Consider the following 25,851-nt stretch of genomic DNA (forward strand, 5'->3'; position numbering starts at 1 on the left):
TTATTTGTTTAAATTTATTTTATTAATTATAAGAATTGACTTATATTAATTTATAATAATAATAAAACGGACATATGTAACAAAAAATTTGTTCCGGCGTAACATTTGTTCCACCGGAACAAATTTCATAGGAAATATGTTCCACCGGAATTTATATCATAGAAAATATGTTCCAGCACTGTAAAATTTGTTCCGGAACTAATTTTTTGTCCAAATATTTCATAGAAACTAATGAATAAGTTCCGCTCAATCATTATTGCACACCGAAACATTTTCTTGTTACACTTAAATTATAATGCTAGCTAAATGCTGTACTGAGTGTACTTGCATGGGATACATTTGCAATTGAAGGCATGACTGTAACTATAGGATGAAGATAAGAAATAAAAGCGATGGTAATGTATCATAATTTGTATTTATGTTTTATGCGGTATTCCTCCTTGGTTCCTGTTAACTGTCATCACCCCGTGTTCTAGTCATACATGTACTTAGGACATGGCACAGTTTCAAAAGAGTGTGTCTTTTTTTTCTACATGTCTTTTGATATTTATAAATGATCAAGTCACTTTGTCCAATTCAAATTAGTACATATGTTCCTCTTAAACTATACTTTTTTTTGAATGATTTTTCTTATTCTAATCTTTTCTGGTTCAAAAGTGTCATTTAGATATTTTTTACAGAGTATATAATTAAACATTTGCCATACTCCATAGGATCCAAACTGGATGATTTACACTTTTTATCTATTATATTATTAATATAATACTTATTTTTATAATGCACTTGAATGATAACTTTAAACTCACTGATGACAAATGCTCAGTATATAAGATAAAACTTATATAACCAGTGGAACATATTTCACAGACAAGGAACTTATTTCACCAGGTAATTTTTTTAAGGAACAAATCTCATAAACCCGTAACTTATTTCACTAGGAAAGGAACAAATTTCATCAACCCGGTACTTATTTCACCAGGTAAAGTGTGGAACTTATTTTATAGAGATGGAACAAATTATATAGAAATTACCTGTGAAAAAGTTCTCCCAGAACATTTTTCCTGTGATATAAGTTCCACTGGACCTTTTTTCACAGGAACAAATTTTGGCTCACACATACAGCCAACTTTATAATCAAAGTAGCAAAATAAAGAATATTTGAGTTACATTTATTGTGGACTCATCTATATTGTAAAAATAAAAAGATTTGGTATTGTTGCCAGAGAGTTAACTTTCCACCAGAGACCAAATGATGTAGAAGATAGCAACTATATGTCAACGGCCTTCAACGTAAGCAAAACCCATACCGCATAGCAAACTAGAAAAGGCACCGACATGACAGATGTAAAACAATTCAAACGAGAAAAATAACTGCCTGATTTATGTACAAAACAATTATAGACAAAAACAAATATGAAATACAGCAACATACAACCACTGAATTACTGACTCTTGACTTTGGACGGACAAATACAGAATGTGACGGGTTCAAACATGTTTGTGGATGTCCAACCCTAACCTAGCTTGGGACAGTGGTGTAACAGCACAAACAAAAAACTCAAAAACCTGTCGAAAAAGGCTTGACTCATCAGATTGACACAGAAAAACAGACATCAGAAACCAACCGGAGAGTAATCGTAGTTACTGAATGCTAGTTCAAAGCAAATAAAAATTGATAAAAGAAATCATGTATCCAAGACTTGAATAGCAATTAGTACACGTCCAATGGCCTTAGGGTAAAGGCGTCATTAAGAGACCCGGAAAAAATGATCTCGTGAAATGCCAAAATATAAGTATCGACAGAATGAAGGACCGTATATGTGCATAGGTGTATAACAATAATATTTAGCTATGTCTATTTTATTGATAACAAAGTTCAATATTTGTACCGATAAAAACAATATTCAAAGATCTTATTACGATGCTAAATTGATAATTAATCTTGGATCGTATCTAAAGTTACGGGATCTATAAACATCAGCTTTTCTTAAACTATTTGTTTTTGTTAATGTTTGAAATGCCTGTAAACTACAGCAAAATTTGTAAAATAGTATTTTTTTAACCATTGTTTTTGTCATCAGATAAAAAAACTATGACTGACATTCTTAGAAACAGTAGCATCGAGTGTATTTCGCGTAACTTTTTGTTGTGTCTTTACGGTATTGATAATAAGCATCTGTTTTAGTTGATTTTTTAGTGTGCAGCGTTTTGTACACATTAGACTAAACTAACAAGGATTAAAGTTTGTGGATCTCATATGAGATATTTCACTGATTGCACACTATATATATTTATTATTCATGGGATTTCGTGTTCATGTCAATTTCTGTTGAATTCCTTTACATCTTGTCTAGACGTAAGATTTTGAGGTATGAGCTTGTCAAATGACTTTGTGCTTTAAAAGTGATGCGGAAGATACATAAGGGATATTCAAACAAACAAGTCAAAGACAAATTTACAACGTTATAGCAAAAAAAACTACCAAATATCAAACAATAGTCTACAAAACACACTAGAGAAACTAAAGACGGAGCAACACGAACCATATCAAAAAGCGGGGTGGTCTCAGGTGCTGTGTGAAATGGTAAGCAGAGTGTGCTCCACATGTGACACCCGTCGTTTTCCTCATTAAAATTTGTTGGTGTTATGTTCGAGGAAAAGAGCGCAGGAATGAGGTTACGACAGTTGGATCACATCCATCTTCATCTGTGAAACAGATATTCCATAACTGTCAACAAACTCGTATTTTTGTTTGAAGGGATAACTTCAACTTTATCAATTGGAACCTTTGGTTTTAATAGCTTCTTTGTAAGCATCAATCCTCTATCAAGAGAATCCTGACAGAAAATGCAAGCTCCGGAATATCGTATCAACTGGAAGATATATATTAACATAAAAATATGGAGTTGTGGTATGATTGCCAATGAGACAACTATTCACCAAAGTTCAAATAAAGTGGATGTACTCAGATTATTTCTATTCAATAGATAAGTAAATCTCTAAAATGTACATACAAAATCATTTATCTTTATTCTTAATTCTGTGCTGAATAAGAATAACTAGTTTAGAAATGGAAAGTTCACAATTGGGAAGCTTAAATCATCTCTCTTGTCGTAAAGTTATGTTCCCTCAACGTCAACTTCTAACTGTATATGCTGTATCCTTTATCATAAGCCTGGTATCGTTGATGGTTTTTTTTTATTATTATTATTTCAAGTTCGATGGGATAGATGAGTTCAACATAATCACTAAACTTTGAATTATGTAGTGAGAGGACATCATCTATATAGCGGGACGTGAAATTAAAGTCTAATGCTAGCTTCTTTTCATTCATCTTGAGAAGCCTCTATATGAAATCTGCCTCGTATGAATAAAGAAACAAGTCGGCAACATGAGAAACACTGTTGGTTCCTATAGGAATGTCGATTGTTTGTTGAAAAACACGTCCACCAAACGTAAAAAGAAAATGTTGTCAATCTAGAAATCAAGCATCTTGATAACCTCAGTTTAACATCAGTGATCTCTATGTGTCTTCACACTTAGATAGTTTCAGTTTCCAAACCAAATAGCTGTGGTTACTGACGAGTTCTCTTTCTAGATTCTTTGAAACTCTTTTAAGGTTAATTTTAGTGGTCAGGAATTGCTTTTACACACAACCATCACTCAAAAATGCAACAAATGTCCAGATTATTATTGTCATGCCTGCAAATGACCTGATTTTTGCTTGGACACTGCCCCGTTTAATAAATTTCATGAAAAGGTTTTGTCTGCACTTCTAGTCATAATTGTAAATACATGTATCAACCCAATTTTCGGTATGAAGCTGTGTGATGATATATTATTGACTGACTTTTCTGTGTTTATTTCCAGTTAGCATAATTTTTAACGTTGATAATATTCCTGATGAAAGAAGTATCATGGTATATATTTATTAATACAATATACAGACATACAAGTCCTAGACAAGAAAAAACGTTAATTTTTTGTGCCTTCAAGACTTTTTTTAATACCTTTCTGCAGACTTGACCTCTGACCCTTAATTTGAATTTTTTTAAATTGGGGCACCCGCCGCCACCTATGAAAATTTCTTCCCTAGGTACATCGGAGAATATTTTTTTTTATCATTACAAAAAAGTTGTAACAAGTTCAATGAAACTCTATTATGGCATAGTGGGACCTTAACACACCAACTTGTAGGTTGTCTAATCAAATCTTATTACCTCTATATTCAACAAACATTTTAGTCAGCATTATGTTGAATAGTTGTTTAGAGACCCATTCACAAAATATTAAGAGAACGATTTGTTACCAGTGTAGAGTGGAAGAACTAGTTTCAAAAATTTAAAACAGAGATGACATGCGGTTCAATCATTCTTTTGTGAATAAAATATAGACCATTTAAGACCTCATTCAACTCGGGCCATGAAAATTGCTAGGTCATCCTTTAATAGTGATTATGTATATCAAGTTTGAGAATTTGATCAAATCCATTCTATGAATGTTATTGGCAAGGTTTGACAGGAGTCTCAGTTTTCTGCTGAAAAATTAATATTCATACTAAGTTTGTAAAAAATTGCACAAGCCTTCATATATGTAATGTTAAGATTGTTATACCTTGATCCTGAACTTTACCCTGACTGTTAAAAGTAACTCAAGATCCACTGCACCTAAACATTGCCCCTGTATTGTTTCCAACATTGTCTGAATTCAAAAGTTGTTAAAACCTACTACTAAGCATTCGAATATAAAAACAGTCTGTCAATTTGATATTCTTGCACACATTATCAATGTAATGATTTTTATGATTTTAGAAAATATTGCATACAAATAGTGCCATCAAAATTCTAAATGGGAGTTTTATTTTTATAAAACCTATCATTGCAATAATTCGCAATAAAAACATTGCAAATTTCTAAATTTACAGTATTTCCATTAAATATAAAAAAAATTTTTAGCACTGCATATTGCTGTTAAACACAATATTGCAAAGTTTACTTGTTTTTGTAAAATTTGCATCGAAGGATGTCTCTACAAAAATTTATCAATTTGTATTGGAACAAAATATATTTCTAATTCAGACATAATTTTAGTTTAGGTAAAGAATGTCCATCTGATACATATTTTGGATATATACTCCAGAACTGCCGAAATTGCAGTTTTCAGCCATCTTTAGGAATCAAAATTTTTGTCACATGTTCTAAAATACACCAAACTGTTGTTAAAACCTTAAAGTACCCATTTGAATCTACTATATGTGAATTTAACAAAAGGTTGAAAGAATTTTAGAAACTAGCCCTGGTATGAAATAAATCAGGCGAAATTGGTAATATCTCTATGATAAACACTTGAACAAGATTCTACCATGATTTGGGGTAGATGAGAAATGAACAACAGCCAAACAATGAACTATAACACAGAAAATATCATCTTTCAGTGCAGTATCTTTTACCTACACAAACATGTAAATATATATACGAGATTATTTTCTGATGGGAAGACAATAGATACTGGAACTAATTTCATGCTTTTAGTAGTCCGACATATGACTAGCTCATTAAATATTTCTTTAAATTGAATAATAAACTGTTGACACAGATATATGTCTTGTCTTGATGTATATTTGACAGTGTAATGCAAATGTTAAAATTAAAATGGCCATTATTTAACATGTCAACTATGCAAATTATTCAAGGTCAATAAACAATAAATGACTGAAGGTGCAGAGTCAAATAACCTCCATAGAAATGAGAAATGCCAATACTTATAAAAACTGCATGCGTAAGTCTTGCTTTTTCGACTTCGCTGAGGCAAGACAAAAACCAAATAATTATATTTAAAAAAATTTTATTTCCCACATGGTTCTAAAGTTCTGATAATACTATCTACATCTAGGAATTCTTTAGGAATCACAAAAATGATGGTAAATGAATGATAAGAGAAAAACCACTCAACCATAACTAAAGCACCATTATTTTCTCATATATGAGATGACATGCAGTTGAATCTTGTTATGTAGAACTCCAAAGAAAGAGCCATCTTAGTTCTGTTTCAATATTCTAGGCATTCATACTGTCAATTTGAGAATATATTTCTGCTAATATCTAGGACAGTTTAATTCAAAGATTAGTACGTTATATCTGTTTATCATACTGACAAAATCACTAAATTCTACATGTATTAAACCGTTGCAATTTTTCAGTATACAGACATTGCATTTTAGTTTAAACCTTATGGGTGATTTTTTACAGTAAATTTTCTGGATTGTGGATTATTTTTCACCAGAAAGTGTGATATCAAAGTGTACTGTGTATTATTAAGAGGTCATTGTACACTTTTCTATTCTAAAATATGTGACAGCTGACAATCTCAAAGTTAAAAGACTAATACTTAAGTTTTGTCTTTATTTAGTCAAGAACTTGACAGAGTTTCTGACAAGATTCAACTGTATTTACATATATTAATCTATAAATGTTTATTTACATTTTATATACATTTATGTACATATCACTTTCAAATGCTCAGATTAATTCTTTTCAATAAATTAGTAAATCCCTAAAATGTACATACAAAAACATTTATCTTTATTCTTAATTCTGTTTTGAATGAGAATAACTGTAGTTTACAAAAGTCATTAATTATGTAGATTTATGCTAAAATTGTGCATAATTTAAACTTTTTTCTTCAAACAATGTATATATATTTGTCTTTTCTGAAAAATGAAAATGACCATGAAGTTTTCGAAAACATAAATTTCAATTGCATTGGTTTTTTGTATAAATGAGTTATTGATCTAATAACATAATTACTTAATGAAATAGTACAAAGAATATAAAATATGCAAATATGCACTATATTTAAATTTTAAATATGTATTTTGCATAGCACTGTGCCAAATTTAAGCTTATTATGAAATTTTTAGCATACTGAGCATACATATATTGGATTTCATTTCTTTCCATTTTTTGGCAGTTATATTTTTATACATATGTACATAACAAACACATTAACAAGCAACAGATAATCTTAATAACATAACAAAAAAAAACACATAACATTAAAGCATAAGGAAATGATGAATATTCATATAGACACCTCCCACATTTTTTAATTATAAATTACGAACAACTTTTATTGTAAGGGAAATAGTTGCAGATGTATGAATGCTATACAAAGTGGTGTTTACAGGTGTCTGCAATCTGTTTTGGCTATAAAATTCTTGAATATTTTTTATTTTATTTTTCAGTGGAAATTCTGATAAGTAACTAAATTTATGTGTTTTGTTAGCAACTACTTTGTCTAACTTTCAAAGACTGACAACTAGTATAGAAGCGCCATTACCAAAAATCCTTTGAAAACAAATATTTGTAAATGAAGTTGAATAATAATTACAATCACTTACATGAAATCTTGAATTACATACAATCTACACCTACATGTTTGACACATGAGATAAAGTACATTATCATTTATCATAATTTGAATAACTGTTATTGTATATTAATCTGCTGATGTTGAATCTAATGAAATGTTTAAAATGATGACTGAACTTAAATTGAACTTCTAAGTTTCATAATGACAATTGAATGCAATATGTAAGTAACAAAATAATATCATCAAATCATATTTATATATGATAAAATTTCATAATTATGGAAAATTTTAGAAATCAAATGTTTTCTTTTTTTTAATAAAAATGTTTTTCCCCATAGAACAAAATCATACTATTTCCTACTAAATGAAGTAAAAAAAATCTCAAAAGGAAATAACAAAATTAGTATCTAACACAATATTAATCTCCAATTTAGTAATTAACAGACAAAAAAATTAACATAAAACATTTATAAACTAAATGATTTTTTAATAATATATATGAAAATAACCAAGGTAGATAACATCATCAAATATGCAGATTATCACAATAAATTTTATAAAAATTTATAAAACAATGCCCTTTTCATATATGGGCTATTCCATAAAAACTCACATGGGACCGAGAAAGTCACTTCCAATTCTCCACCATGTAAGGGTGTCAAATACTTTTTTGTAAAGTGAAAATGTAAGTAAAATTCTAAAATTGCCTCTATAGATGGTCAACATATCAAAGTGCTTTCACTGAGAACTATATATAATTTAATGGAACAGCCCTAAGAAGAAAAACATCAAGGCAGGTTCACTTTCAGACAAGAAGCTTTATCATTTAAAAACTCAAACCAAATTTCACAATTTTGAAATACATGTATACCTGAATTGTAAAAAAGTTTTGAATCTTCATCAGTTTGTGATGATATAAATAAACTGATAATTTAAAGTAGAGCTGCTTACAACGTACATAAGTAACTGTTTATGATTTTTTTATGAATGACAAAACAATATGTGTATAATAAAAAAATTTATCAAAATACAACCCATCAACACTGCAATTAATACTTGACTTTTATACAGCTTGGCTGATTATAAATGAATTGACAAAATTATCATTGTTTCATAGAATGGATTTCAAAGAAATACTCTTGATTATAAGACATGCTCCAGTCCCTTGGATTTCATAGTTTTTGTATCAGACAGATAAAATTTCCTTTAAGAGTACATTGTACAATTGATATTTACAATACTTTATATTTCAACTGCTCATATGTTTACGTTAAACTCATTTGAAAAAGTGTTATGAGTTTGTGTTCATTCTAAAGTATTATCCTTCAACAATGATGAAAAGCTTATAAAAAAAAATCTTCAAAATGAAGAACACAGTCTTTATGTATTACCACTATCTTCCGAAATCTTAATACAAATTATTGATTCTGAACATTACCAAAATACATTATATAAATTCCTCTGAATATTTCTGCAGTTTTTCATGACCAGAATACAGTTCAACTGTTTAGAATCAGAAAATGTAGCTCTTTATACACAATTCTACTATAAGATGTCCTTGTTACAGGAATTGTTTGTGTACATTCAAGATATTGTGTTTTATCCCTCAGTTAGCATTAACTGCTGGTGGTGGCGATGGGATCAATGATGTGAAGAAGGTTGAGAAGAAAGACCAGGCAATAGATATGACACTAGGTTTGGGAGGTTCTTGTGGAGTACTTTCTTCTGTAGGTTCTGGCTGTTCATTATTATCATTCTGAAAAAAAAAATATTCGTTTTGGTCATATATTGAATGAACTTACAATTCAATATTTAGACAGTGGCATTGCCAGACATAAATGAATGTGGATATATACTCCCCCATATGAAAATGGTGAGAAAAGGTCCAATATTAGATAATTTTATGGAAACAAAGAGGATGCTCTAGCAACAAGCTATGCCACTGTTAGGTGAAAAACAAAATGCAAAGTAAACAACTTAATGTGTCTATTTTTAATTCATTCTTGAAGGAAAAATGGAACCGAAGGATGAATTTTACAATTAAATATTTTGGACTATGAATTTGAACTGAATGATGTTTATTTGTCCAAGTAGAGTTTGTGTTCGTTCCTCAAACACAAATACTGTGACATAAAGCCTTGAATTTGTGTAAAAATATAAAATCCAAATGATAATCATGATAGAATTTGCTGTCAATTGGATTCATTGGTGTTATAAAAGCAAATTACTGTTGTGCACAACTTGCAGTTCGTAGTAAAAAATGTGTAGAATTTAATTCCCTGCTTCCTCAAAATATAGATCAATTGACAGAGGTAGTTCCTTTATTTTGAACCAAACAAGTCGAACTTTGAGTTATTGCTAGCTAATGATATCCTTGCTATTAGTATAAGATAAACAGGAAGTTAAATGTTGTGCAAATCTTGTAGCAAATAATACCTGTTGAACATCAGGTTGTACATTCTCTTGTTGCTGTTGTGCTTGTTCCTGTGGTGGACGTTGTACTGGATGCCTTCGCCTTACTCTGAAGAATCCTGTTTGATACCTAATTAAAAGATAGAAAAGAAGTTTGAATAAAAATTACTGTTTCCAAATTATTATTTTTCAATAACAAGTTAGATGCCTTTTTTAGCATTTTCTATAATATTCTTCACATATTCTAACATGTATAAGACCAAGATTATATTTTAGAAAATTTCTTCACTTAATAAGATTTCATAAATTTTTTCATACCATGAAAAATCTTATCATTGTTTTATCTAGTCATAATTTCATCAAACTTGCACTTTTAACTTGATAATAATCTTTTGACATATTTAATTTTTTCAAAAGGAAATGTAATGTAATTACTTCATTTTCAAAAATAAATATCAGTAAATAATGTTCAAAAGAATTTGAACTATAACTGTGTATTACTTACAAATATACAATGAAGAAAAACAGTGCAACAACAGCAAATCTTGTGAAGTTCGAGTAGAAATACACAATGCTGATGAGAACCATAAATCGACTGAATGTGTAAATATAATCCAACCAATCGTGTTGTCCGAACTCATCATCATTATCTACGTTTTCCACTACACGTCCACGAGCATCAAGGATAACATTTTGGTTGTCATCTTGTTGAATTGGGCCATTGTTTGGCTGAACTTGTTCTTGGGGGTTTTGTGGTGTGATATCTTGTGCTGCTATCTGAATGTTGGCCATATCGGGAAACGCCCCAGTCTGATAGCTAAAATAAAAAGAATAAACATATTTTCCAAAAACCTAAGTTATTGAACAAATAGTATGACCTGTAGCATCATATACCGTGGATTGGTTTATTTTTGTGGATTCAGGAAAAGTCGTATGTTCGTGGAAGTTCGATTTCCTGGTTTAACAAAAGTTAGCATACCAGATAATATCATGAATAGAAAATTTGTAGTTCGTTGAACTTTTAAATTTGTTTGTGAGTTTGTTTTTTTCACACATTGTTGTCAATATAATGGAATTTTATGCAATTGTCATACAAGTGAGAGGTTTAGCTAGCTATAAAACCAGGTTCAATCCATGTTTTTCTACATAAGGAAATGCCTGTACCAAGTCAGGAATATGACAGTTGTTTTCCATTCGTTTGATGTGTTTAAGCTTTTAATTTTGCCATTTGATAAGGGACTTTCCGTTTTGAAAATTCCTTGGAGTTCGGTATTTTTGTTATTTTACTTTTCACCTACAACACATGAAATCCACTAAATTTGTATCCCATGAATATAATGAATCCACAATAACATGATAAACAGTTGTCTGTGCATAAGTTTAGTTTACCATTTGCTATTTCATCATGTTCATAGCTTGGTACCTTGTATATGTTTGAATAATATGATTTGATATGCAAACATTCAGATATCTTTGATCAAGTCATTTTTTAGTGTTTAGTCAGATCATTGATTATTTAATTTAAGTCCTAATTTAAGTCCATTATTTTGGATGACCACTGTATCAATGGCAATCTGTTCAGATTTTATTGTTTTTAAATATACATGTAAATTGGACCTATAGAATGCAATCTTAAATCACATTTTTTTAAACAAGTGTTTTAACTTTTAGTTTTCAAAATTTTGCTAAAAAATTGTCACAAATGTTCATATCACCAACAAATTTGAAGATTATGGCCACCATCTTTTGTTTTGTTTTCAACCCAAACTTCACTGAACTTGAAAACATTTGCGGCAAAATTGCCCTTGTAAGGAAATATTTCTTGTGTACTTACTATTGCATGTACTGTGCTGCCATCTGGTTGTAGTACGTCTGCATCATCACCATGTATTGTTCCTGTGTCATACCTGCCTGTGACATCATCTGAGGCTGAGGCTGGGGTTGACTTGTGCTGGGTACGGCTCTATAAATAAATTTATGTTTGATAATCAGTAATTTTAAAATATTCAATGACAATAAAACATCAGTTAGATTTGAAATTTATAGTTCATTGTAAGGACGCAACAGAAAGTTTTGAAAATAGCATGAAGCTATTGCTTGTTGGAGTTTCCCGACTCTGCAAATTGAAATAATAAAGAAAAAAATAAATAGGGAATGTGTCCCATGGACACAGATGATGCCCCCGCCTGCATATCTAATAAAGTTATAAAGGGACATAACTGAAGAATGGTAAAAGTGACGCTACCCAAATTTGTACTTGATCTGAGTTTTGAGGTAATAAGTATTGTGTATAAGTTTCATAACATTTGTTTGAGGCAAACTCAAGTTAGAGAATGGAAACGAAAAATTCAGCAATGAAAAGGGGCATAACTCTAGAACAGTAAAAGTGACACCACCAAAATTCAAATTTGATCTGTATTTTGTGGTAATAAGCATTGTGTATAAGTTTCATAACATTTGGTTGAGGCTAAATTTAGTGCGAGAATGGAAACGAAAAATTCAGCAATTTTTCCATTTGTAAAGGGCATAACTCTAGAACGGTTAAAGTGACACCACAAAATTTTGAACTTGATCTGTAATTTGTGGTAATAAGCATTGTGTATAAGTTTCATAACATTTGGTTGAGGAAAACTAAAATAAGAGAACGGAAACGAAAAATTCAGCAATTTTTCCATTTGTAAAGGGGCATAACTCTAGAACGGTTAAAGTGACACCACAAAAATTCAAATTTGATCTGTATTTTGTGGTAATAAGCATTGTGTATAAGTTTCATAACATTTGGTTGAGGCAAACTAAAATTAGTGAACAGAAACCAACTTTGGGATGTACTGACGGACAAGGGTAAAACTTAATTGAAATAATAAAGAAAAAAATAAATAATTATTTCTTGGTTTTAGCTAAACCAATAGTTTTGTCAGAAAGTGGCATAAGAACATGAAGAAATGTATACAACATTCAAATGTTGTCAAATGTACCAGATCAAAACGTTTTCACTTTTTTTTAATATACATCTAATACCATGAATACCGTAAGTATAAGTATTATTTTATCATTTTGCCTTGTATTTTGGGAGGATTAAAATCAATTCACTTATTTACAGTTTAATCAGTTTAATATACGACTACAATTGATTTTTTATAAGTACTTTCACTTTAAGAGCTTTCACGAATTCATTGTTTTCCTACAGATCTTCTCCAGTCTCTATTAAATATATTCATAACTTAGGACAATTTAGAGCTTACAATGTTACACACAGTAGACAGTCTTTTGTAGATTTTTTTTTTGGGGGGGGGGGGGGGGGGGGTTAAATTTCTGTCTCATTGACATCTTTACTTCACATCTACCATGTCTACCTGTATTCATATTCATTTAATGTGGTGATTTCTTAATAGAATGTTGAATTTCAATGGCTGCTATGCATGTACAAATGTACATAGAAAAGTTTTTATTTAACTTCCTAATGGTTTGCAATTCTATTCAAAATGGAACAGCCATACCTTATGACTACTTGTTAAAAAGTGTAACAACATTACAATAAGTACCAACCCATAATAGTTGTTTTGTTGAACGCTTGGCGTATTATTTCTGTACCGCAATCCTTCTGTATTTGGCATTGTGTTTACTGTTGGTGATGCTGTAGACACAGACTGGGGGGATATCTGAAGAAAACGATACACATGTGAATGGTTGATATTGTTATGTTGGTTCATGCTCCAGAGTCCATGACCCTTGTCTTTATACTGTGTTTTTGGTGTTACAATTTGATAGGTGTTACTCTGTTGGATTTTTGGATATTGATATGTGCATACACTTAAATATATACAATGTACATGTATACACATGTACCATAACTTAAAGCATAACCATAGTAGCAGCTTTGTCTACCTAGGTTATAATAACACTCACTGAATAAGATTAGAATCTAGAGGCTTAGAGAACAGAGTTCTAACTATTAGATTTTCAATCAACAACATGATAAAGCCATAAGACATCATTCCAGTCTTCTGGTCAGAACTAAAATTGTAGTGAAATTAATGCTAATATTAAAACCCTGCTTATACAATTAATGCATCTTGGAAAGCATCCTTTTTTGAAATAGGTGATTCTTGTCTTTAAGTCCAGGACTAATGAACTTGTTTTATGAACTGTGTTTGATAGTTGTCTTATTGGCAATCGTACTTACTTTTATATTGTCATTGTGAGAACATGTTAAGGTAACTATTACCGCTATACTCAAATAAGTTTCCTAGATGTTTGTCTAAGCTGTTAGCAGTTCAAATAATTAATTCATATTTTTTCTATAGAAATGTATTATAATTTTCCGTTCATTAATCTACAACAGACATGTGACAGGCCTTTGGTCATGTTGGTCATAGCAAATGAATATGTATATCTTAAATGAGGATACTTCATGATAATTTTGATTTAATTTCTACAAATATCATGTTGTATTACATTTACATGTATGTGATGTTCTTTTTAGGATTATAGTTACTTTACTTATTTACTAAATTGTTATACTTCAAGTTTGGTCACCATAAGTTCAAATAAAATGCTTTGCTGGGCGCAGCTTGATACGACCGCAGAGGTCGAACCCTGAACAGTTGGGGCAAGTATGGACACAACATTCAAGATTGATACAGCTCTGAATTTGGATTGTTATAAAATATTTGACACAGCATAGGTTTCTGACACAGAAAGAATGTGGCCTAAGAACTTGAATTTTTCTAATTTACCTATTATGGTCCAATGTCCAAAATCAAAATACATGGTTAGATTCAGCATATCAAAGAACCCCATATGTTCAATTTTTGTTAAAATCAAACAAAGTTTAAATTTGTTCCCCAACTTGGACAAACTTGAAAACTGGGCCCATAATCAAAAATCTAAATACATGTTTAGATTCAGCATATCAAAGAACCCCATATATTCAATTTTTGCTAAAATAGAACTAAGATTAATTTTGGACCCTTCGGACCTAAATGTAGACCAATTTAAAAAACGGGACCCGAAATTAACAAGAGTGCACACGCTGAAATGTCTCGCCTTCTTTACTAATCATTGATATTATGTTGATAGTCCTAAATATAAAGCTTTACTACAACTATCACATACACTTAACATGATCCAAGAAAATGAGGTCAAGGTCATATAAACCAAACAAGAAATACATGTACACCTTACAATCATTCAATACACTAAATATAGTTGACCTATTGTTTATAGTTTCTAAGATACAGACTTAACCAAGAAAACTAAACATTGACCAATGAACCAAGAAAATGAGGTCAAGGTCAGATGAACAATGCCAGGCAGACATGTACTAGAGCTTGCAATCCTTCTATACAACAAATATAGTTGACCTATTGCTTATAGTATTAGAAAAACAGACCAAAACACAAAAACTTAACACTGAGCAATGAACCGTGAAAATGAGGTCAAGGTCAAATAAAACCTGCAAGACTGACAGGTACATCATAAAATATTTCCATACACCAAATATAGATGACCTATTGCATAAAGTATTAGAAAAAAAGACTAAAACTCAAAAACTTAACTTTGACCACTGAACCATGAAAATGAGGTCAAGGTCAGAAGACACCTGCCAGCTAGACATGTACACCTTACAATCATTCCATACACCAAATATAGTAGACCTATGGCATACAGTATAAGAAAAACAGACCAAAACACAAAAACTTAACTATAACCACTGAACCATGAAAATGAGGTCAAGGTCAGATGACACCTGCCAGTTAGACATGTACACCTTACAGTCCTTCCATACACCGAATATACTAGACCTATTGCTTATAGTATCTGAGATATGGACTTGACCACCAAAACTTAACCTTGTTCATTGATCCATGAAATGAGGTCGAGGTCAAGTGAAAACTGTGTGACGGGCATGAGGACCTTGCAAGGTACGCACATACCAAATATAGTTGAACTATTGCATATAGTATTAGAAAAAAAGACCAAAACTCAAAAACTTAACTTTGACCACTGAACCATGAAAATGAGGTCAAGGTCAGATGACACCTGCCCGCTAGACATGTACACCTTACAATCATTCCATACACCAAATATAGTAGACCTATGGCATACAGTATAAGGAAAACAGACTAAAACACAAAAACTTAACTATAACCACTGAACCATGAAAATGAGGTCAAGGTCAGATGACACCTGCCAGTTGGACATGTACACCTTACAGTCCTTCCATACACCGAATATACTAGACCTATTGCTTATAGTATCTGAGATATGGACTTGACCACCAAAACTTAACCTTGTTCACTGATCCATGAAATGAGGTCGAGGTCAAGTGAAAACTGTCTGACGGGCATGAGGACCTTGCAAGGTACGCACATACCAAATATAGTTATCCTATTACTTATAATAAGAGAGAATCTAACATTACAAAAAATCTGAACTTTTTTTTCAAGTAGTCACTGAACCATGAAAATGAGGTCAAGGACATTGGACATGTGACTGACGGAAACTTCGTAACATGAGGCATCCATATACAAAGTATGAAGCATCCAGACCTTCCACCTTCTAAAATATAAAGCTTTTAAGAAGTTAGCTAACGCCGCCGCCGCCGCTGGATCACTATCCCTATGTCGAGCTTTCTGCGACAAAAGTCGCAGGCTCGACAAAAATCTAAATACAGGGTTAGATTTGGAACATCAAAGAACCCCAATAATTCAATTTTTGATGAAATCGAACAAAGTTTAATTTTGGACCCTTTTGACCTCAATATGAACCAATGTGATAGCGGGGCCCACAAATAAAAAATCTAAATTCATGGTTAGATTCAGCATATCAAAGAACCCCATATATTCAATTTTTGTTGAAATAAAAAAAAGTTTAATTTTGGACCCCAACTTGGACCAACTTGAAAACTGGGCCCATAATCAAAAATCTTAACACATGTTTAGATTCAGCATATCAAAGAACCCCAAGAATTCAATTTTTGTTAAAATCAAACTAAGTTTAATTTTGGACCCTTTGGACCTTAATGTAGACCAATTTAAAAAACAGGACCCAAAATTAAAAATCTAAATACACGGTTAGATTTGGCATATCAAAGAACCCCAATAATTCGATTTTTGATGAAATCAAACAAAGTTTGATTTTGGACCCTTTTGACCTCAATATGAACCAATTTGATAACAGGGTCCACAAATAAAAAATCTAAATACATGGTTAGATTCAGAATATCAAAGAACCCCATATATTCAATTTTTGTTGAAATCAAACAAAGTTTAATTTTGGACCCCAATTTGGACCAACTTGAAAACTGGGCCAAAAATCCAAAATCTAAATACATGTTTAGATTCAGCATATCAAAGAACCTCATATATTCAATTTTTGCTAAAATCAAACAAAGTTTAATTTTGGACCCTTTGGACCTTAATGTAGACCAATTTGAAAACTGGATCCAAAATTAAAAATCTAAATACACTGTTAGATTCTGCATAACAAATAAATAAATGTGATTTTACAAATCTAATGCGCCATACTGTGCAATTAAAGATTACTTCTTGAAATTTTTCAATATCTGAAATTTGAAAAAAAAATAATATTTGAAGAATAATTCTTTTTAATTTCTGAAATCTGAAATGAGAAAAAATTGACCCCCAACAATTTCTTTTTATCCCCCCCCCCTTTTTTCCCCCAAAAAATTCATTCCCTCAAGATATGGTCATAATCTCAAATTCAAATTTCCAATGGAGTTGGCAACCATAATTACCCATTTATATTTACCATAGTGCTAACTTAATCTATTTTATAATAGAATTAAAAATATAGTGTCAAATCTTTCATATGGATTTTTTTGTAAAAAAAAAAAGATGCAACATTTGCAGATATTTTTACTGGTCTTCCTTTATAAATATGCATTTCTTTAAACATAATTTAAAAGCAGTGTAAGGGAAGTAACCAAAACGTTGTGTTTGGATTACCTCCCTAACACTGTTTTAAATTATCTTTATTGTTCATTAACCATTAGTTTATACATAATTTAAAAGCAGTGTAAGTGAGATAATTTCAATGATGTATTTGATTTATCTCCCTTACACTGCTTTAAATAATGTTTTGTACTAAAGTATTTGTCCATTAACCAGGACAACCTTGTTTTTCCCCCTTTTTTGCCCCTAATTTCTAAACGGTTTGAGCCATAACCCCCCAATGCAAATCCTAACCATCCCTTTGTGGTATGGAAACTTGTAGTATAATTTCAGAGAGATCCATACACCGTTCCACAGTTATTGTATGGAAACTAGAAAATGCTTATTTTTGGCCCCTTTTTGGCCCCTAATTCCTTAACTGTTGGTACCATAACCCCCAAAATCAATCCCAACCTTCCTTTTGTGGTATTTAACCTTATGGTAAAATTTCAAAAAGATCCATTCACTTAAACTAAAGTTAGAGTGCGAAAACCAATGTGTCTTCGGACGACGACGACGCCAATGTCATACCAATAGACGACCACAAAATTTTTTTGCGGCCGTATAAAAAGGCGAAAGCTTACAAAAGACATATTATTTCCAAAGATACATGCAGATAACATACCCTTTCTTGAGATTCATGATTGCACACAAGATGAACTGTGTGGTGTGTCTGTGTATTATCCTACAACACAAATATAAATTAAGTATATTAAAAGTTACACTGTACATGTACCAACCATACATGTATATTTAAAAGTTTACATGATCTGTCTTTTTTCATTTTCAATTCACTCCATGATACAGATATTTTGTATTGGTACAGTGCATCATCTACATTGTATTAGTCATTGATTCAAAACTGAACCAAATGACCGAGAAATTGACTAGGAGTTTTTTAATTGAATAATGAAATAAATGGGGAATGTGTCCATGGGATACAGGTGATGCCCCCACTTGCATATAACGTTATAAAGGGACATAACTCAAGAATGGTAAAAGTGAAGCTACCCAAATTCGTACTTGATCTGAGTTTTGTTGTAATAAGCATTGTGTATAAGTTTCATGACATTTGGTTGAGGCAAACTAAAATTAGAGAATGGAAACGAAAAATTCAGCAATTTTTCCATTTGTAAAGGGACATAACTCTTGAAAGATAAAAGTGACGCCTGGCATCCAGATTTAAACTTGATCGTTTGTGGTAATAATAATTATGTATAACATGTATACACATGGTATAAGTTTCATAACATTTGGTTGAGGCAAACTTAAGTTAAGAGAACGGAAACAAAAAATTCAGCATTTTTTCCATTTGTTATTAAGGGGCATAACCAAGGATACGGAAATATTTTCACACAATTTCGGTCAGTCTGAGAAGACTTTTAAAAAGTTGGGGCCTTTTTTTTCAATTTGTCATAATCACACTGGATTCATAGCAACAACGAACTTGTATTGACTGTTTGATCACATTTACCTAATGAATTTTCTTACCGTTTTTCTAAAAACTTTCAAAAACGGTTTATGGAATGCAACTGTGTAAATTTGAAATGATTTGAATGACTCAAAATGGTAAATTTCTCAGACATTGCTAATGTTTCTTTCGATTTTGAAGAAGAAATTAAAACCGGAAGTTTGCGACAATACTAAAGTACCAATAATTCCGGTTTCATTTCCGGAATTTGTTCTGTTTATCAAATTGACAGGAAATCACCGGATTTTTAATACTATTACCTTTAAAGGTATTTGAATATAACAGATAATAGTTGCACTCGCTTAATTTAGCATAAAATCATTTTGCATTTCACGATTAAGTGTCTTATCTGGCATGTTGTCTGGTGAAGACAATTTCATGCATGCGTATTATATAGTATAGAAAAGCACATGGTGTAACTCGTGAAAAATTACTTTCTACCTAAATTAAATCAAATAATTCCCGGAGCCTTTAATATGGTCTCAGGATTATCATGCTATACTGGAGAGGCAGTTTTACTGCAGGAAAGGGATTACAAAACAAAAACAAGTGCAAAATGGCGATTTAGAAACAAGATCTCAATGAAATGACCGAAATTATATCTGTAAAAAAAAAATTTTGTCCTAAACACCAATCTTCCGTTCAGGACAAATTGCTCTCAGTTTCGGTCACAATATGACCGTTTCCTGACCCTTGGGCATAACTCTAAAAAGGTAAAAGCGACGCCACCAAAATTCAATCTTGATCTGTGTTTTGTGGTAATAAGCATTGTGTATGAGATTCATAACATTTGGTTGAGGTAAACTGAAGTTAGAGAACAGAAAACGAAAAATTCAGCAATTTTTCCATTTGTAAAGGGACATAACTCTAGAAAGATAAATGTAACACCACCCAAATTCAAACTTGATCTGTGTTTTGTGGTTATAACAAGCATTGTCACTGTGTATAAGTTTCATAACATTTGGTTGAGGCAAACTAAAGTTAGAGAATGGAAACAAATTTTGGGATGTACGGACAAGGGCATGAAGGGTAAAACTTAATGCCCCCTCCGCTTTGGCAGGGGCATAACGTAGCAGAGGGATAAAAATCAGAGGCTCTAAGGAGCTGTTTTGCTCATCTGAAATTTTTGCATACATTTTATAGAATATTTGTGTTGAATCACTTGAATGGAAACTGTTCCAGCCAAAATCTTTTCTTTCTGATCATTTTTGTTTGACATAGTTTCTGTCTATCAATTATCACGATTATAATTTTCAATATAATACATTACTAACCATTTACTAATGTACAGTTTATATTCATTTCAGGTATCATGCAATCCTCATATACTGTACACGAAATACTTTGCAAAAATATCTTAAAATTGTAACAACTCCTATAAGGAGTCAATCATATATTTACTTGCATTTGAGCCCTGTTCTAATTTTAGACATGTACATACTAGTATGTTTCACAAACATGCTGGTTGTCAGGTAGGGTTATCAGACACAAAAATACTTTAAGATGATTGTGGCTTAGTTTGGTTGCTATTTGCCAAGCAGTTTCAAAGGAAAAGATTTTTGTAAAAGTAACAAATGGCAGATACGTATACCAACATGACCATAATGAAAATACATGAAGCTCATCACACTTTCCCTTTGGGCCAGGTGAGTCTAAAACTACATTCCCAATACAGAACTCTCAGAATTTTGACTTCTGATTTGGCAGATTGCATCAAAGTTTTTCTTGAGACAAGTCCATTTCATGTGCCTAGGAAGCACTACATACATGTATGATAAATAAATATATGTCGAAGAAAGTCAATTATACTGAAACAAATGTACTATATTTATGTAGCACATAAGGATATATCTCCAAATTTTGTAAAGATACAATTGCAAAATGTGTATACAAATGTGTAAATTACTTTTTTACAAGCTTTATCACGGTAACAATAGATTTTACCTGTCTGATTACATCTTTCAACAACAAATGGTCTTGCAATAACTTTCCAGAGTAGATAAGTTTCTGGTGAGTCTCTTTCTGAAAGGAAAAAAAAACACAATTCTATCAGATACTCATCATGATCAGGTATAAATAGATATATGATGTTTATACTTTTTAAGTTAATAAGTTTTCTCCTTATCTTGCCAATTTCCATTTACCATGTTTACATGTACATTTTGTATCTTGTTTAACCAGTGAGTATGATTCTTATTAGATAATCACATTGTCTCCTCATGGACCCTAGATCTCAGTGCTCTGCTTGACTAAGCTTAATAAGTACTTACCAAACTCAACTGCTTACGGCTAGCTAAGTATCTTTACTCTCATGGGAAGCAAGCCCATCACTCTTTCCCCTCCTCAAGTCATCATACCAATAAGACACAAACTTATCTCGATATCATCTCTTACCACCATGGGTTTATAGCCGACACCAAATGTAAAAGGAGAGCATGATTCTTATTAGAAAATCACATTGTCTCCTCCGGGACTAAAACTTGGGATCTCTATTTCAAGTCAGTGCTGAGACTAACCGACAGAGCCAAAGAAGAACTTCCTTAGCTCAACTGCTTATGGCTGGTTAACCCTCTTGCTGTCGGAGTGACACATATGTCCATGTTTTAATTTATGCAAGCTTCCCATTGTTGTTGTCTCTCTTTCATATAAAATACCAAAATTAAACAGTGTTTTATTTTTCTTCACTGGGTGACGGGTCCCCTATATCACTTCATTGGGGCTTGAATTCATATATCATGTATATAGAAGGACGTAATTGTTTTGCATGTAACGTCACAAATGCTCAGGTGTCATATATTCTGGCACACGAAATCCAACCATTTAAAACTACCGGCAGATAGAGGATTAAGTACAAGTGACAAGTACTCAAATGAGGCAAATTCAATCAGATATTATGAACATGATGAAAGTCAATATTGTTATGTATGTAAAAGCTTTTATAACTGCATGTATTTGGGACAATGTTATGATTGGATTAAATAGGAAATGAATTGACTTGATACCAGAACCTACTTACTGGTTTGCTTGGATAAACTTCTTCCAAATGTGCTTTTAGTTTTTTTACTGTCCAACCAAGCATGCATTCTACTGTGTGGTCACCAACTCGTTGGTTAGGTGCTTTGATGACTAGAGTCACTGGAAGCTCTGCAAAGTCCATTGTCAATCAATGAATTCCACAAAATTATCCTTAATTTGTGTTGTTTAAAATTCCTTTGGTAAAAAAAAATGTGTCTAACCGAAACAAGTATCTTTCAACTACTATGGTTCTTTAACATGACAATGATTTTGTAGTAAGTGCAGTTTTGTTACTATAGAATGTGTATGATGTAACCTTTATGCTAACGTGTTATTATAAGGTAAAATACGCTTTAGAGAATCGAAAATCCACTTTTGTCAACAGGAAGTTGTTAGGATCCTTATCATGTGACGTCACAATGCATAAAATCTGGTTGGCGCATTTTAATTGGTATAAAAGAAAATTGTAATATTTTTCCTAAATCATATTTTAGATCAAATTTCTTTCGGTAAATGTTTTCATAAAAAGAATTAAAAGAGAAAAGAAAAGCATTTTAAAATATTTGATGCGTTCGAATAAATACCTCAGTCATTATTTCGACCGATTTTTACCCTTCTGATAGACGAAGAACGGTTCGCAAATATGTAGTTCAGACATTGTTTTGTCAACGTATATTTGTTCCGCCTAACAGAAGTTACACTGGAAACTTTGTTATAAACAATGTCATAATATCTGTTCCTGTTGGAACAAATATTCTAACGTCACAGTACCCAAATTGCGCCGAGTACCCAGTTTTTGGCTTATATCTCAAAAGCTCAACAGTAAGAGTAATGACATGGTGTAAAAATGGTCAGCCATGGCAAGATCTGTTAGTGAGGATATTTTCAGACGAATCTGACAACCAAATTTTGATTGATCGTCTCTGAAATAATAAATTTTATGAAATGTCTCAATTTTTGGTTGTTATCTTGAGAACTATTATAGATAGAGAGAAATTTTAGACAGCAAAAATTTTCAGCAAAGTAAGATCTACCAATAAGTATAAAACGTAATTCGCCAATTGATCTCTTATAGGAGTTATTGCCCTTGAAAGACCTTTTTCTTCAGAAACTATGAAAGATAGACAGAAATTTCAAACAGCACAAATGTTCAGCAAAGTAAGACCTACAAATAAGTCAACAAGACCAAAATTGTCAATGTATCCCTTATAGTTGTTGCCATTGAAAGATAAGTTTTACCAGATTTTTAGTTTTTCGCAGAAAGTATGATAGATAGAATGAAACTTCAAACATCAAAAATTTTCAGCAAAGTAACATCTACAAATAAGTCAACTTGATCGAAAATGTCATTTGATTCCTTATAGAAGTTATTGCCCTTGATTATTTTCAACAATTTTTTAAAAGTTTTTTGCAGAATGAAATCATTAATATTTTGGTAAAAGATAACGTAATCTTTAATAAACGAATTCTCAACTCGTTGGCTATGCTCGTGTCTGTAGTAAAGTTTTTGATTTTAATAAACGTAATCTATTGATAAGTTATTATATCAGGAATAAGATTCCTGACATCGGACTAACAAATACTAGTAAGTTCTGTACCCATGGTAAATTACTGGTGAAAACTATTTTTATTTATCATTATAAACCTCTTCCGATAGCCAGTTATACATAGGTTATGAATTATAAGTTAAAACATGCAAATAACTGTTTCCCCCTGCCCACATCCACTTAAATAACTGAATATACCAATAATATATGAAATGATATAAACAATCTATTTACAAAATTGTCGATAATTTGTCAAACTAATAAACATTTTTGGGGTATTTTTTTTAATATTTGTCAAATTGAATACAATTTTCTGGTTTTATAAAATATCTTTGTTCCTTGATTTAAAAGGAAAATATAAAACCTCTTTATGCCATGAAAAAAGCACAGCACTAAATGCAAAAAGGAGCAATTGAAACTTGAAATTATTGAATCGGCGCAAATGAGAGATGGAAAATTTATAAAATCGGCGCAAATGTCATACGCCCAGGATGACACCATCTAGCTTAACTCACCATTCATACTTCACTATAAGTTATTGATTTTGCTCATTGATGAAGACCGTACTGTGACCCATCGTTGTTTACATCGTCGTCCTGTTAGTCTCTGATTGAAAGTGGTCTCATTGGTTATCCCACTATTTTTTTTTCTATAAACACTGAAATAAACATTCAATATATTGATGGCAAAAATATGGACAATCGTTTTTATTTCCCAAAAAAGCAGGGTTCAAAATTCATCTAGGATCTTTTTTTTTTGAGAAAAAAACCCAATTATCTATAAAACTCAATATTTAGGGAGACAATCAGAGCACTGGAGGACAAAATTAAGATCGGCCGTTTTCGGTAAATCAAAAGAAACTTAGCTGAGGCCTACCTCCGGGTGCGTGATTTTCTCGCTGCGTTGAAGACCCATTGGTGGCCTTCGGCTGTTATCTGCTCTTTAGTCGGGTTGTTATCTCTTTGACATTTTCCCCATTTCCATTCTCAATTTTATTATGGTACCCTTTCTAGATTTCTAGCAATTTCCCATGCATACAGTAATTTACTACTGTTGCCTCTCGAATGGTATTTTCAATAACTTATTATTGGTCAAATAATAAGCATATCGTAAAGAAAATTATGAAATAAATTAACTATATCAATTGTCTTTTATAACATACTATGTATTTGTGTTTTGTCTGTCCTGTCTCGCTATGTATTATGTTATGTTTGTAATCATATTGTCCTCTTGCACACCTGTATGTGTCTTAGGCTATGAATAAAATCTTGAATCTTGAATCTATATTCCAAGCAATTTTAAAAAATAGGTTCAAAAAAATTAAAACAAAATACAAGTTTTAATTTGTCTAATATGAAGTCAATGTGAACATGAAGTCAAATTCGTTGTGTTAATTAGTCTTATAGTTATCTCGTACCATTGTAAATGTAAATGCTCTTTTGTTCCGACGTTGGAAAGTTCCGGGCGGAAAGAACTAACTAGCCGAAAAGTTCCGGAGGAACTTATTAACTAGTCACTTTGTTCTCCCTCTGGTTTAAAAGTCCATCGAAACAAAGTGACTAGTTGAAAAGTTCCAACGGAACATATCAACTAGTTAGAAAGTTCCTTTTTGCCAAATTAGTCAAAACCGGAACTAACAAACTAGCCCAAAAGTTCCAACGGAACTTATCAACCAGGCAGAAAGTTCCATTTGGAGAATTGATGCAAAGTAAAAGCGCAACATATTATATTTGAAACTTTCAAAGAGAAACCAAGATACTGATTAAAAAAGTCAAAAGGAACTTATCAACAAGCCACAAAGTTCCTCTTTGGCAAATAAGTCAAAACCGGAACTAACAAACTAGCCCAAAAGTTCCAACGGAACTTATCAACCAGTCACAAAGTTCCATTTGGAGAATTGATGCAAAGAACCACATGAGGAGGGGGGGGGGGGGGGTATTCTTCCCTCTCTTGAGGGTACTAAATTTGCATGATAATGCAATTCATTCCGTTTTATGTGAGCTATGAAATACAACTTAAATTTTGCATATTTGTCCCCAAAGAAACCCCTTTCAGTGCGTTTGGTATTCTTGTAAATTAA

General features: G+C 31.8%; 1 protein-coding gene across 1 annotated transcript; it reads right to left on the reverse strand.

Moving 5' to 3' along the window:
- Positions 1-5,827: 5,827 nt before the first annotated feature.
- Positions 5,828-22,631, reverse strand: LOC127703137 (homocysteine-responsive endoplasmic reticulum-resident ubiquitin-like domain member 2 protein). Its single transcript, XM_052207624.1, has 8 exons — positions 22,226-22,631; positions 21,154-21,231; positions 18,364-18,423; positions 13,330-13,442; positions 11,618-11,746; positions 10,289-10,600; positions 9,808-9,913; positions 5,828-9,127 (listed from the first exon to the last, which is right to left on the reverse strand). Exons 1-8 carry the CDS (start codon positions 22,364-22,366, stop codon positions 8,978-8,980), a joined length of 1,089 nt encoding a protein of 362 aa, XP_052063584.1. The 5' UTR covers positions 22,367-22,631; the 3' UTR covers positions 5,828-8,977.
- Between the last annotated feature and the right edge of the window lie 3,220 nt (positions 22,632-25,851).

The sequence above is a fragment of the Mytilus californianus genome, unplaced genomic scaffold (assembly GCF_021869535.1).
Source record: "Mytilus californianus isolate M0D057914Y unplaced genomic scaffold, xbMytCali1.0.p SCAF_5, whole genome shotgun sequence".
NCBI classification, from domain to species: Eukaryota; Metazoa; Mollusca; class Bivalvia; order Mytilida; family Mytilidae; genus Mytilus; species Mytilus californianus.

Coding starts and splice junctions, on each gene's coding strand:
- LOC127703137 (XM_052207624.1), bottom strand. CDS start 22,366: ATGGACTTTGCAGAGCTTCCAGTGACTCTAGTCATCAAAGCACCTAAC. Junction 21,232..22,225: donor AAGTTTATCCAAGCAAACCA/GTAAGTAGGTTC, acceptor TTTTCCTTTCAG/AAAGAGACTCACCAGAAACT. Junction 13,443..18,363: donor ATCATGAATCTCAAGAAAGG/GTATGTTATCTG, acceptor CGTTTTCTTCAG/ATATCCCCCCAGTCTGTGTC.